The 16,738-nt window shown below is 40.5% G+C and overlaps 1 protein-coding gene across 1 annotated transcript; it reads left to right on the forward strand.

Moving 5' to 3' along the window:
* The first annotated feature begins 2,122 nt into the window (after positions 1-2,122).
* Positions 2,123-16,019, forward strand: LOC145394678 (cytochrome b5-related protein-like). The gene is made up of 6 exons (XM_080268453.1): positions 2,123-2,354; positions 3,208-3,386; positions 7,804-7,942; positions 8,452-8,854; positions 11,140-11,292; positions 15,710-16,019. Exons 1-6 carry the CDS (start codon positions 2,123-2,125, stop codon positions 15,957-15,959), a joined length of 1,356 nt encoding a protein of 451 aa, XP_080124579.1. The 3' UTR covers positions 15,960-16,019.
* The last annotated feature ends 719 nt before the right edge of the window (positions 16,020-16,738 follow it).

Consider the following 16,738-nt stretch of genomic DNA (forward strand, 5'->3'; position numbering starts at 1 on the left):
GTTCAAAATATCACGTCACAGAGACACTGATAATACCCGAGTTATTGTACAGAATAATACAGAGGGATGATGAAACCGTTCATACAGTCTATCTCCTCAGTCTTTGTATAGTACACTGGTCTGCTGAAGTTAGGTATCGCCACACACTTGTATATTGCTCTAGTCCTGGGAACTTGGGCACTGACAGCACTCTGAGTACGTTTGGTTAGAGACACTCTATAACTGGTGGTGTTCCTGTCTCACTGTCTTTAGCATATACGGGCACTGTCACTTCTAAGTCTCTGTTACAACAATGGGATCTCACTGTGTTGTCACTCGGCTGCCGAAGTCTGGGCTTAGTCAAGGTGGCGCCCGGGAGTCGGAGGGAGCCCTACAGGTGAGCTCTCCTGCAGTAGGCACGGGACGGCTCATGGGGACGTCACAGCCCAGTGTCGTATGCACGGAGTGACTTATGCTGGAAGTCACCGTTCCGCTGAGTGCGCATGCGCCGAGTGGCCGTTTAGCTTCTATTTCGAAAGTATCCGCATGTTATCCCAAATTTTGTGCCATTTATCAACAAATTGTATGAAATACTTGTGTCAGGAAGATAGTTGCATGTCTTATCGACCTGGAAGTAACTATTGGTCGATATATGGATATATATAAATAAAGTTATATGTGTATGTTACAGGCAGATTATCAAATTATATAGTCATTTCGTGAATTAAGATAATTAAGATTAGTTTAATTTAGGTTTATTTAGGTTAGGTTGATCTAGGATAAGGTAAGGTTAAGGTTAGGTTAGGTTTGGTTAAGTTTGGTTAGTTTAGGCTTAATAGAGAAGGGAACGGTAACTTCCAGCATAAAGTCACTCCGTGCATATGACAATCGGCTCGGTCAACAACTAGATACCAGTCTGCGGATAGGATGAGAGGGGAGGATGCTGGGGATAACTTAGAATAAATAGTGTGAGTTACCAGTATAGTCTATATATTTGGGATTTCAGCCAGGCTCTTTCAAGTCGTAAGGATGATAATGGCAGTCTTGTATAAGCATGAGTAGTTTTCTTAAGGTAATGATAAGATAAGTTGGATGGCCATCATCTAAACTTGAGATAGTGCAGGGCGACCTTGACTCTGCCTTTATATAACAGTACTGTATAGTGCGAGACAGTAGTGACAGCTGTGTTTTGTTTTCACTGCTGCCCATGGTAAGGTAGTTACTGCAGCTGCCTTTTTTTTTTTTTTTTTTCCAGCATAGTCTACAATAATACATGTGACATCTTAAGTTGGAGGAATATTTGGTGACAGTCAGGTTCTAGTGATTTGTCATATATGGCTTTAGTTACAGCTGGGCTCCTGCTTCTATTGTTTTGTGGTTATGTAAAATGTATTCACTTTATCCGTACCTATTGTTGTGATAGAAAATAGCTCGATATTATTTTATGTAACTAACACAGTACTGTGAAACAACAATATACAGTCAGTGTCCTGTAGGACAGATATTGCTGTTTATTTCTTTGAGTCATGGATATAAAAAAGTTTCAAAACAGTACAGAATAACTATACTGTACACTGTTCATTATAACTAGGTGTAGAATTGCCATCTCCATCATGAACATTCACCTGTAGCAAGAGATTAACACTAGAAAGTGGTGCTAATCGCAGAAAAGTTCACCAGGAAGGATGCTGGACCACAGTACAGTATTGGGTTTCTCTTCCACTGAGCCACATAAAATCAACAGCACAAGAATGAAACTTTTGCAAATTTTAATTTAAATGAATGAGCTATAGTGAGTCAAGAAAAGTTATTAGGCTCCAATGTTCAAGTGACCTTATATTGATTGACAGGTATAATGGATTCCTGCAAGCCAGGGAGCCATTTACAACATTATTTGGTTACCATATAATCAACCCATGTGTGTAGCCTGCGTGTCAGCAAGTGAGTTGGCAGTGGGTTAATGCCCCTCCACGTAAAACCAACTCAGAGATGAACGGCTACCTCGTATGGGATTATGGCATTATTTTGATGTCAAATTATTTAGCTAATGAGTGGCTTCCTGTTATGTGAGGGTTAACTGTGTTTCTTTTCTTGACAGTTTTGGCTGAATTCTACTTTGCAGTCTGTCTGACATCCAGGGAACATGGCACCATGTGAAAACCATAAAGGTGAGAAGAGTCAGGTACAAGAGACACCTGATGGCAAGGAAAGGAAATTTGGAGGGTTCCGGCAGTACCCCACCCTGCGTGACCATCCCCTGAAAAGTGGGTACACATGGCTCCAAGGGAAGCGGATAGACGATGCTGTGTGGCCTTATTGGCGAGTGCATGACAAGCTCTACGACTTAACACACTTTGCCCAAACTCACCCAGGAGGTACAGTTTACAATCAAAATGTACTAAGTTTCTGAGTGTTCCATTAGTAAAATTAAAACTTCATACAGACATGATGGGATTACATCTTGTATTACATCTTGATTTTATTGAAGGTACAGTATTAATGTACCATATCAGATTTAGCATAACAGAACTAACAGTATAATGTACTGTATCAAATTTAGCATTACAGAACTAGCAGTTTTTAAAAACATGAGTAGCAATTGTGTGTTGTCAATACTGTAAACATTTTAAATGGTACTGTATGATAGTATACTTTCAGGTTATAGCGCATTGTCACGTGTACTCTTTCCTTCTGTTTGTGCCTTAGATATTGATGGAAAAACTATGCCCATATGATCCTGTACTGTACAGATAAGATGGCTAATAAACCTAGACCAATGCCCTTACGTAGGGAATGGATCCAGGTTTACCATCTATGTCATCTGTACAGCACAGGATCATACAGGCTTAGTTTATACATCATTACCTGTTTTCTAAGTGCAGTAGGTATATATTTATTAAAATATTACAACCCTTCCTTGTGACAACCCCCCCACCCCTCGCCCACAAGAAAAAGAAAGAAATGGAGAACACGTACAATACAGATATCACAAACCTAACATTTCTGCAGGTACTCAGTCTTTTCACACACACACACACACACACGTGTAAAGTTTTTTTTTTTTTCCAGGGAAAGAATTGATAACTATAACTAAAGCACTGATACAACTGAAGCCTTTGGAATGAGAGAGATGCAGAAAAGAGAATTTAAAGGAATAGTGAATAGTTTGTCATGACGTAACTTCACATTTTATAAAACTTTTACTAATCTGTAGTGTGTTCTTCTCAGGGAAAGAATGGATACTTTTAACCCAAGGCACTGACATAACTGAATCCTTTGAGAGCTCTCACATACATGCCATGGCAGAGCGACTCCTTCCCAAGTACAGTGTTAAGGATATAGCAACTCCCAGAAATTCTCCATACACTTTTTGTGAGGATGGATTCTTCAAAACTTTTAAAAGAAAGGTAAATGATTTTTTTTGTGACAGTAGTTTGATAAGAAGCCAAGTACGAGCACTGACTTAGCTTTTATTGTTAGTTCTGTACAGTGCTTCTATAATGTGTAGGTTTTTATCATCAGTTTTGAAAACTCCCATCTACTAGATCACCAGATGTCTTGCACCTTTATCAGTCTATCTATCTATTGCCAGATGCCTTAGTCCCATAAGGGTTGGCCACAAACAAATCGCGTCCATGTCACCCTGTCCCCCGCCATTTCACTGCCCTGCTCCCAGCTCACACCCCCTCCTCTCTCATATACCTCTCCACTCCATCCCTCCATCTCATTCTTGGCCTCCTGCTTCCTCTTCCCCCCTCCACCTCACTCACATACACTCCCCTTGTCAGTCTTTCACTCTCCATCCTCATCACATGGTCAAACCACCTCATTGTGTTTCTCCTAACGCTTCCTCTCACATCCACATCCACACCACAATGCTTGTCCACAGCTTCATTTGTCAGTCAGTCTCTCCATGTGACTCCACAGGCTCCTCTCAAATAACTCATTTCCACTGCTCTTGCTCTTTACTTCTGTCCCTCCAACAAGGTCCATGGTTCACTCCCATACATCAGAGTTTGTATCACAATTCTGCCATGTAGTAACTTTTTCACTTCCGTGCTCACTTCCCTGCTTCTTATCACTGCTTTCAGTTAACCAGCAACCTTTCTTCCTTGTTGTACCCTTTCAAGCACTTTGCCCTCTAAACTTCCATCCTTACTCATCACACTCCCCAAGTACTTAAATGCACTCACATTTTCCATTTCCTCTTCATCCAGCCTCAATTTACATTCATTGACTTCACTTCTCTCAATGGCCATAACTTTACTTTTCCCAACATTCACCTTTAGATTCCGTTTCTTACACACTCTCCCAAACTCATCCACCAAGCCCTGCAGTTCCCCTTCATCTTCATATAACAACACAGTATCATCTGCAAACAACAGTACAGAAAGTTTCCAAACACTGCCCTATCTCATTAGGGCCACTCCAACATCCATTGCCCTACCTTGTATCTCTGCTATAATCCCATCCATATACAGTTTGAACAATCATGATGACATGACACATTACTGTTTCAATCCAACCTTCAAATAGAAAAATTCACTCAGTTCACTATCAACATGCACTGCAGCCTTAGCACCCTCATACTTGCTCTTCACAGCATTCAACAACTTCCCATCTACTCCATATATTCTCAATAAATTCCACAGTCCTTGTCTATCCACCCTGTCTATGCTTCTCCAAGTCCATGAAGGCTGCATACAACTTCTTTCCCTTCTTTAGAAACTTTTCTACTAAAGATCTAAGAATGAATATCTGATCTACACAACCTCTTCCCTTCCTAAAACCTCCCTGTTCTTCTTCAACTAATTCCTTTGTTATTTATCTAACTCTGTCAATAAGCATCCTACCATATAGCTACTTTTCCTACTATACTAAGAAGACAAATGTCTCTGTGATTACCACACACTTCTTTTTCCCCTTTTCCTTTGTACAGGGGAATAATTATACCTAACTTCCAATCCTCCAGGACTCTGCCTTCCTCCCAGGCCAATCTGCACATCTTCCACATCCATTCTACTACTGTCTCTCCCCCATGCTTCAGCATATCACCATACACTCCATCAATTCCTGGGGCATTCCCCATTTTGACTTTATTCATTGCTTCCACAACTTCCATCCTACTGAGTTCTTCTTCTCTTCTCACATCCCTCCATCTCCTAGTCATTCCCCGGCCACTTATACTCGCATTACTTTCATTCTTTATGTTCAACAATTCCTTAAAGTGTTTTCTCCATATGCTCACTTTTTCTCCCTGCTCCAGTAGTAATCTACCATTTTTATCTTTCACTTGCTGAGTAACTTCTTTGCCACCCTGTCTAACCCTCTTTACCTCTTTTCAGAACATTTTCATACATTCCCTTCACTTTACACTTAAATTCTTTCCAAAGTCCTCAGGCACTCTCTTCTTACTCTCTCTTAATAGTCTTTTCACTTCTCTCTTCCTCTGTATATATAACTCTCTTCCATTTCTCAACTTCTTCGGTGCCCCTGTTTCTCATCCACTCACTATATGCTTTCTTTTGTGCCACAGGCTCTCTCACCTCTTCATTCTACCATGCTGTTCCTTGCACCCTCTTTCGTCTTCTCTTCACCCCACACACCACCTCACATGCTGCACAAATTTCTTCTGTCAGTGTATTGCACACACTTTCCACATCCCCCATCTGCTCCAGTCCATATTTATGTAATCGCTCCTCCACTTTTCTCTTATATTCGGCCTTTTTGTCATCCTCTTGTAACCTTTCCACCCTCATTGCATATACTACCGGTACTTCCTCCTGTCCCTCCCTTCTATTTCTCCGTTTCAATTGGACCTTGATTCTCACCAGCACCAAGTGGTGGTCAGAAAGTCCACTCCCCCAACCTCAACATGCTCTTGGATCCATTACACACCTCATCCTCTCATCCACACATGCAAAATCAGTCACTGCCTTCCATTCATTCAGCTGACCATCCATCCTTCTCATCACTCACCACATATACTAATGGATCATTTTGTGCCTGAAGAGGGTATTGGCTACCACCAATCCCCTCCTGGCACAAATGTATACTAAAGTACCTTTATAATTTTGTTAAAATAAATGTCTAACTAGCACTTTATAAAGATTTACTGTACAGGTACTGATGTGGACCAGAGTGGTATGTTACAGGAAGGGATGTACTGATACCAAAATTTTGACCGATACCATTACCAATACTGATACCACAAAATTGGACCAATACCGATACTACTGCCGATATCGATACCAATGAGGGAGGGTGGTGCCTGCTGTCCGAGGGCTGTGGCAGGGCCATAAGCCACTGATGCGGGGCTACCAACCCGTCTTGTACATATCCATGGTGGCAGATGTGGCTCATTACCAAATAATGTACTGTATTACTATGCACCATGTACTCAAAATCATATGATACTAAATACTGTACCTAGATATTACCAATAATTTATTTTTCATCCCTGTAAACCATCCAAAGTCTGTTTGACAAAATAACTTCCAGTGAGTGATGTGCTATGCACTAAATTCCTTTTAAGTATCAGTAGTATCAGCAGAAAATCGGCCAATACTGATTCCGATACCAGTACTCTAAAAATGAGCCGATACCACTGATACCGATACATCTCTAGTTACAGGTGCATCCGGTATTGAGAGATTGTATGTGGGCCTCTAACTATAAAATTTTAATAGGTAATTCTTTTTCTGTGCCTGCCCTCCTCTCTTCCTATGTCTCCCATCTTTCCTGTCACTTCTTATTGCTTTTCTTTCCGTTACAGGTGGCTTTACCTTGAGTGACAAGCCAAATGGTTTCCTGTAAGCCAAGAAACCATTGACAACGCTGGGTGGTAACCATATAACCAAACCATACGTGCTCCCTACGTGTCAAGTGGGTTGGTGGAGGGTTAGTGCCCCTCCCTGTAAAACAAATAACTCAAGAGTCAAATGGCCACCCCTTACGGGATTATGGCGTCTGGCAGTGGATAGATAGATAGATAGTTCTTCTGTAATTTATCAAATCTAATCCAGTCTAAAAATGATACTATATTTCCCTGTAAAGAATCCCTGTATTGGGACTGACCATTGTACAAATGATGTCTTCTATGAACTGGAAACTAAAGCAGGTGCCAGAACCAGCGAACTACTTCCCAACAGTTGCTGGAAGCTGTTGGGGGGAAAGAAATTTGAGATGTGTAATAAGATTTGTATCAGTGTTCAGTCTCAGCTTTAACCTTGACTGTCTGGACGGTCGCTCAGAAGAAAGATCGCCAAATGACTATACTTATGACTAAATGTTTTCTGCCTCCGAGTGATGATTGTGTGCATGGGTAATTACCAAACTTGTAGCCACATTTTGCTTGTACAGTGGTACCTTCCAGGTTCCATGATTGCCACCCATCTACTACCAATGTAATTTACTGTGAACCTAATAGCAGACTATAACATTAGAAAAGATTGTAACATGAACTTACTTTGCCTTTATCAGTGATGAATGGAGCGATATGTTGCAGGAACAGAAAAAAAATGCCATAATAATAAGGAAAGGCAGTCTATATAAAGGATCTTGTTTAGATATCAGTGTTTACTCCTTTCATGTTGATGGCATACAGTATTATACAGGATATTATTGAATTATGTTTTTGCAGTCATCAGATGATTGTATTCTGTTTACTAGATACAGTTCAAATGGGAGGGATTATTCACAGCTTTCATTGATCCCAGGTTGCTCTACGAACTGAATAAGATTATCTGGTAACACCATACTGTAGTAAAAATAAACTACAAAGAGATGTCATAGGATAGGAGTTAATGGAATGGTATATTGCAGGTGCGTCCAATACTGAAGGAGGTTGGATGTGGGCCTACATGGAAGATGACTCTAATTCAGGATGGTCTAGCCGTCACTTTTGCCACTCTTGCCATTGCAGGTGCCCTCACATACTCATACTTCTTGGCTGCACTCGCTGGTAAATATTTCTTCACCTTCACTGACGTGTTGTCTCATAAATATACCATTCCTGTGTAACCTTATCACGAAGCCTGGAGGTGGTTGTCATAGCTATACCAGGTCTTGGGGTCCATAAATGAAGCATGGTGTAGATGATGATGATGATAATGCAGCATCAGTTCATTTATCATCTGATTTTATTCATCCAGAGCATTAGGTTTATGTTATATCAGCTGGTAAATAGTGGTACAGGGTACAGTACTTGAAACCATAAACTACACCGTCAATATAACTGACCATGAATATTGTAAGGCTTCAGTAATTAATGTATATGTGTGTGTGAACATTATGGGCACTTAATTTCACTGTAGTTTTCTTTCATATCCATGTTACCAGTTTACTTATCAACAGATAGTTCTTCTTTTGTACTTTTCTTTTCTTATGTCTGGTTCTCTTCCACTCCATGTAGGTAGTGTTAGCATGATGATGCGTATTAAACATATCCATGACTCTCCTTCATCATTTCAGGTATTTTCCTATCCATGACCGTCATCTGCGCACATAACTTCTTCCACCAGCGCAACAACTGGCGAATGTACTATTTTGACCTCAGTCTCATGTCCTCACATGAGTGGCGGGTCACACACGGCATCTCGCACCATGTCTACCCAAACACGATCTATGACATTGAAATTGCATTTTTAGAGCCTATTTGGGAGTTTTTGCCCAAGCCTGACAAGAGTTTTCTGCAGAGGTATGGGGTATGGATGTACGACTTACTGCTATTACCAAGTGCTGTGCTGATAAACCTCATCAAAAGAATACTGTGCTTGATTTCTGGAATATCGCCCCTTAGGCCTGAGAATTTTCTTCCTGTCTTGGAACTGATGGTGATGGCAGCACTTACACAGTCACCCTTTTCTGCCCTCAAGTAAGTTGTGAAGTATTTCATTCAGTCCAGAATTTTTTTTTTCCATTTGTGGATAATGATGCAACTTACAGATTTTTTTTCATTGTAGGGACCTTCATTAACCCCTACAGTACATGGGGGATACTTTCAAAGTTAAATAAAATAATTGGAGAGTACTGCAAATAAAATATAAAATATGTTACCAGATTGAAAGGTTGAAATATTTTACCACAAATAGTTTATAAAATGTGTCACCTGATTGAAAGGTTAAAATATACTCACATTACATGATCTTGAATACAGTAACCTCTCATTATACAGTACATTTTTTTTTTTTTTTTTTTTCATAAGTCATCAGTACATTACAGAAAACTGAACAACAGAATTCCATTGCTGCCTATGAAGCTGATGCCAATTTCCTATGGTTTACAGTTGCTGGAGAAGGATGCCTTCATGTGGTGGCACTAATATAACTGTGCTGCTCCACTGCCTAGTTATACAAATACTGTATCCCTTAGATCCCTTGCTGTCTCCCAAAAGGCGGATGGTGGACTGCAAGAGGAAGACATTTCTAGCCAGCAGTCCACCAGGCTTACTTTCAGATGAGCCTGGGGTTCCAACTGCTATTACTACTCACAGTTTACTGCTGAAACTGTATGGGAAAAGCTGTGATAATTTGGAACACTTCCTTGACTTAAAGAGAGCTGCCTGTACTATAGCAACATCAGTATTGCATATTCATGAGTAACTGCTAATTAGCAAGTGAAAAGGATAATATATATATATATATATATATATATGTGGCTGTCATTTAAAGGTGTTGCTCTTCCTATTTCTCCCATCATTCCTGTCACTACTTATTGCTTTTCTTTCCGTTACAGGTGGCTTTACATTGAGTGACAAGCCAAATGGTTTCCTGTAAGCCAAGAAACCATTTACAACGCTGGGTGGTAACCATATAACCAAACCATATGTGCTCCCTACATGTCAAGTGGGTTGGTGGGGGGTTAGTGCCCCTCCCTGTAAAACAAATAACTCAGAGTCAAATGGCCACCCCGTACGGGATTATGGCGTCTGGCAATAGGTAGATAGATAGCATTATTAGGCTGCTGGTGAATTGACACTTTTTTTTTTTTTTTTACCATGAGTCACTAGAAAGTTGTTTTGATATCAGAAATGAGTGTTTTTTTTTTAATACTTTTAGCTCCTCAGTCATGATCATAACACAGACCAAACATTCTGAGGGCAAGTGATGTATGGTATATGCCAGTAAAGACAAATCTGAGGGGATGAAATCAGACAGGAATGAAAATATTCACCAGGCCAAGTAAACATATGTAAATTTCCCTCACAGTCCTTACCCAGATGGGCTTGATGGGTTTAACATAGTGTGGTCCATAAATAGCACTTCACCAGAAACTTACTTAGCAGTATCTTGTGTATGTTTACAGGCATGGCTCAGTCTGCTGGTGTGGGTGTGGCAGTGGGCATGGGTGGAAGATGAGTTTTATATATGGACCACCAGGTTTGCCCGATCAGGTGAACTGGAACTGAGCAGCAGCCCTGTATATGCAGTGTATCACACAACATATTTTTGTGTTACTTGTCTCTGATGTTTCCTGTACATCAAGAAACCATTTACTATGCTGGACGGTACCCATATAACCAAATTATGGCACTTGGTGGTTTAGTGGGTAATTAACCCGTTAACTGCTCTATACAGCCTGGGCTGTTCCAAGTGTGACTGCACAATACAGCCCTGGCTGTGCAGGTGAATTTCGAATATAGTGCCATGGTGATGAAGGCCGACCCATGCAAGCATGTTTGAGCCTTCAAAACCGAAACCGAAAAAGAAAATGAAATAGAAAACCATGCATTCCAATAGGGAATCAGACACTTCGATGTTCATCCATGGCTTTACCAAGGTAAATATTGAGCTAATATTCGTTGCTATATACTTTGGCATATGTTCTCTAAATTCCTAAGACAAAATTTGGCCTTTGGGAAATTTCATTTTTACCCCTATGTCCGCACCACGGACACCTCCAAAAAACCGCCATGCGCAGTTAACGGGTTAAGGTGCTCCATTCGGATAGAGCCTGTGTAGGTTTATATCCCAGGGGTGGTTGGGGTTTATTGCTCATGTTATGCCACTCGGGGATGAGTGAAGCCGGTCACTCTCATCTTAAATGTCAGGACCAACTTGTCTAGCCTTGGGCTCCTACTTTCCTTATGGGGCAATTAGGATTGGATTGGATAATGGATGGATGGATCTCTAATGTACTGTATATCTGTGTGTCCATCAGGCTATGGTTGGTGATGCACATAAGCTTCAGCGTAACATTTGTATCAGTGGGTATGGTTGTTGCTCACCATCACCCTGATCTTTACCATCATGGTGACCGTATGAGAGACAACCCAGACTGGGGCCTCTGCCAGCTGGATGCAGTAAGAGACAGGTACAGTGACCAGACAAAGATCCCCTAAATTGGAGGGGGGAAGGAGAAACAAAATATGAGGTGAAAGAATGGAATTAAGTGGTAAGAGTGAGGGTGGTATGAGTTGAAGGAAGGGCAGTGTGATGGCAGAGGGCTGGGCGACATGGAGGCAGTATGTTTGTGGTCACCTCTTCCGTGATTAATGAACCTGGTATTAGATAAATTGATAGATGAACAGGTAGACAAAGATCCCTAATCTCTTTCAGCATGGCATCATCCAGTAAATGTAATGTCAAGATTCAAGAGTATGTCCTTTATTGTGCTTTTATGTTGGCCATGGTAGGGCTGAAAGAGATATTAATGGAAAAAAAAAAAAAAATGGCCTTAATGTTATTTTTTCTTAATTAAGGTACAGGTAGTAGAGTATGTTCTTATTACTGTATCATATTCAGTAACAAAAATTTCATAAACTTTTTGTGTAGCTACATTGTACTGGGGGGATGTTTGCCATGTTTTTGCCAATATAATGTACACACACACACACACACACACACACACACACACACACACACACACACACACACACACACACACACACACACACACACACACACACACACACACACACACACACACACACACACACACACACACACACACACACACACACACACACACACACACACACACACACACACACACACACACACACACACACACACACACACACACACACACACACACACACACACACACACACACACACACACACACACACACACACACACACACACACACACACACACACACACACACACACACACACACACACACACACACACACACACACACACACACACACACACACACACACACACACACACACACACACACACACACACACACACACACACACACACACACACACACACACACACACACACACACACACACACACACACACACACACACACACACACACACACACACACACACACACACACACACACACACACACACACACACACACACACACACACACACACACACACACACACACACACACACACACACACACACACACACACACACACACACACACACACACACACACACACACACACACACACACACACACACACACACACACACACACACACACACACACACACACACACACACACACACACACACACACACACACACACACACACACACACACACACACACACACACACACACACACACACACACACACACACACACACACACACACACACACACACACACACACACACACACACACACACACACACACACACACACACACACACACACACACACACACACAAATGGATAAAATATCTGGAAGAGATGAATATTTTGGCTGAATGTCAGTTTGGATTCAGAAGTGGAAGGTCATGTGTTTCAAACTTGTTGAGCTTTTACTCAAGAGCGATTGATGTGGTACAGGAGAGAGATGGTTGGGTGGATTGTGTGTACTTAGACTTAGAGAAGGCCTTTGACAAGGTACCTCATAAGAGACTAATGTGGAAACTAGAATATATAGGAGGACTAAAGGGGAAACTTCTGGAATGGATGAGAGACTTTTTTAGAGACAGACAAATGAGGACAGTAATAAAGGAAAAAATGTCTGGATGGAGGGAAGTAACAAGTGGAGTCCCTCAAGGCTCAGTGTTGGCGCCAGTAATGTTCCTGATTTACGTAAATGATATGGTAGATGGAGTGAACAGTTATGCAAGTCTGTTTGCTGATGATGTAAAGATCTTGAGGAAGATAGAGGTTGAGGAGGATTGTAAAATACTGCAGGAGGATTTGGATAGGATACACAATTGGAGCTGGACGTGGGAAATGAAATTTAATGTAAAGAAATGTAAAATATTGGAAATGGGTAAAAGTACCAGGAGACCATCACTGATTTATTTTTTGGGTAATGAATTAATCACAAAAAGGAGAGAAGAGAAAGATTTGGGAGTGCTGGTCCAAGATAGTTTGTCACCAGAAAAGCACATTAACAAGATAGTTGGAGAGACTTATAAACTCTTGACTAACATAAGAGTAGCATTTCATTATATGGATGAGGAAATGATGAAAAAATTGATAGTGGCCATGATCTGCCCCAGGTTAGAATATGCAGAGGTAGTGTGGTCCACACACAAAAAGAAAGATATAAACAAGATTGAGAGAATACAAAGAACAGCAACCAAGATGGTCCCCAGTCTGACAGACCTGTCATACAGAGAGAGGCTGGAAAAACTGGATTTGCCTTCGTTAGAGGAAAGGAGAAAGAGGGGAGACATGATTGCGGTGTTCAGGACCATGGTGGGAGTAGATAAAATTGACAAAGAAGATCTGTTTGTATGGGATAAGAGAGCAACAAGAGGACATGGAATGAAATTGAAAAAGTCAAGCTGCTTGAAGGATATCAAGAAATATAGCTTTCCTTACAGAAGTATAGACTTATGGAATAGCCTGGACAAAGAGATCATCCAGTCTAAAAACTTAAACGAGTTTAAAGTTAAATTCGACTTATTGAGAAACAGCGACGGAAACCCACGAGCATAGTACATTCCGTGTATATCACAATTAGGTATATTAGGTAAATACTTAAATATTTGGAACGACTTAGACAAAGAGGTGGTGCATGAGAAAAACATTCATGTGTGTAAATTTAGACTTGATAAATGTGGATATGGAGACAGGACAACACGAGCATTGCTCAATTCCTGTATACTACAAATAGGTAAATACAAATAGGTAAACACACACACACACACACACACACACACACACACACACACACACACACACACACAGAATTTAAGAGGGCAAATGTGGTACCAATTTATAAGGGAGGAAACAGGGAAGAACCCCTGAATTATAGACCAGTGTCTCTAACCAGCATGGTCGCAAAATTGTGTGAGAGAATCCTGAAAGACAGATGGATAAAATATCTAGAAGAGATGAATATTTTGGCTGAATGTCAGTTTGGATTCAGAAGTGGAAGGTCATGTGTTTCCAACTTGTTGAGCTTTTACTCAAGAGTGATTGACCAGGTACAGGAGAGAGATGGTTGGGTGGATTGTGCGTACTTAAACTTACAGAAGGCCTTTGACAAGGTACCTCATAAGAGACTAATGTGGAAACTAGAATATATAGGAGGACTGAAGGGGAAACTCCTGGAATGGATGAGAGACTTTTTGAGAGACAGACAAATGAGGACAGTAATAAAGGATAGGATGTCTGGATGGAGGGAAGTAACAAGTGGAGTCCCTCAAGGCTCGGTGTTGGCGCCAGTAATGTTCCTGATTTATGTAAATGATATGGTAGATGGAGTGAACAGTTATGCAAGTCTGTTTGCTGATGATGTAAAGATCTTGAGAAAGGTAGGGGTTGAGGAGGATTGTAAAATGCTGCAGGAGGATCTGGATAGAATACATGATTGGAGCCGGACATGGGAAATGAAATTTAATGTAAAGAAATGTAAAATATTGGAAATGGGTAAAAGTACCAGGAGACCATCACAGAATTATTCGTTGGGTAATGAATTAATCACAAAAATGAGAGAAGAGAAAGATTTGGGAGTGCTGGTCCAAGATAGTTTGTCACCAGAAAAGCACATTAACAAGATAGTTGGAGAGACTTATAAACTCTTGACTAACATAAGAGTAGCATTTCATTATATGGATGAGATGATGAAAAAATTGATAGTGGCCATGATCCGCCCCAGGTTAGAATATGCAGCAGTAGTGTGGTCCCCACACAAAAAGAAAGATATAAACAAGATTGAGAGAATATAAAGAACAGCAACCAAGATGGTCCCCAGTCTGGCAGATCTGTCATACAGAGAGAGGCTGGAAAAGCTGGATTTGCCTTCCTTAGAGGAAAGGAGAAAGAGGGGAGACATGATTGCAGTATTCAGGACCATGGTGGGAGTAGATAAAATTGACAAAGAAGATCTGTTTTTATGGAATATGAGAGCAACAAGAGGACACAGAATGAAATTGAAAAAGTCAAGCTGCTTGAAGGATATCAAGAAATATAGCTTTCCTTACAGAAGTATAGACTTATGGAATAGCCTGGACAAAGAGATCGTCCAGTCTAAAAACTTAAACGAGTTTAAAGCTAAATTTGACTTACTGAGAAACAGTGATGGGAACCCACGAGCATAGTACATTTCGTGTGTATCACATTAGGTATATTAGGAAAATACATAAGTATTTGGAACGACTTAGACGAAAAGGTTGTGCAGGAGAAAAACATTCATGTGTGTAAAGGTAGACTAGATAAATGTGGAAATGGAGACAGGATAACACGAGCATTGCTCAATTCCTGTATACTACAAATAGGTAAACACACAGACACACACACACACACACACACACACACAAATAATTTTTCTCCCTTATATTTCCAGAGTGGAAATAACAAGCAACCTGTTTCTGGTGGCAATATCATTTGGTGACCACAGTCTCCACCACCTACTACCTACAGTGGACCACTCCAAGTTACCCCTCCTCTACCCAGCCTTCATGGAAACCTGCAAGGAATTTGGTGTGCCTTTTACCTTTGTGCCTTGGTGGGAGTTGGTGAAGGGCAAGTACAAGCAGCTAGCTAACATCACACCCAACCCTAATCCACCAGGTTATAAACACAAAACTAAATAAACATGAATAATATAGATTCATTAGACATAACACACAGAGAAAAGTCTATCATAACATTTCATTTTGTACATTACTGTATGTGCATTCACTAACGTCAGTCCCAACAGAAATCCACCAGGGTACAAACACAAAACTCAATAAACATAAAGAATAATATAGATTCATTAGACATAACACACAGGGAAAAATTTATCATAACATTTCCTTTTGTACAGTACATGCATTCACTAATATCAGTCCCAGCAGAAATCCACCAGGGTATAAACACAAGATGCATTAGTCATTAAAACCAAGATAAAATAAAACCCACCAGGGTGTAAACACAAGAAGCACTAGTCATTAAGACCAAAATAAATTAAAATTATGTAATGCTTCGTCCTAAAGAATTTCCATATTCAGGTTGAACAGTGTACAGCTGATATTTTCTATTAACTTTCACAGCTTTTTATTAAGTCGATGGAACTGGGTTACAACACACCCACTTCCATCATGAAATAAACGCTAGACACCTTAGTTGTAAAACATATAAAGAAATGAGTCATATTCCAAATGGCTTTGGAGATTTCATAACGTCCCTTCCTCAGGTATTTCACATCACACTTTAATACTCCACTTATGTGTTATTGATGATGGAAACTGTGTCAGTATTAAACGGATATACATAACATACAAGAGAAAATAAATTGTAAGCTAGAAAATATATAACTAAGGAGAGGAACCATGAAGTTGCCACCTTGCATACAGCCCAGTATATCACAGCTTTTTAATTACCTTACTTA

The sequence above is a fragment of the Coenobita brevimanus genome, chromosome 28 (assembly GCF_032717465.1).
Source record: "Coenobita brevimanus isolate Jiangsu-jjx chromosome 28, ASM3271746v2, whole genome shotgun sequence".
NCBI lineage: Eukaryota > Metazoa > Arthropoda > Malacostraca > Decapoda > Coenobitidae > Coenobita > Coenobita brevimanus.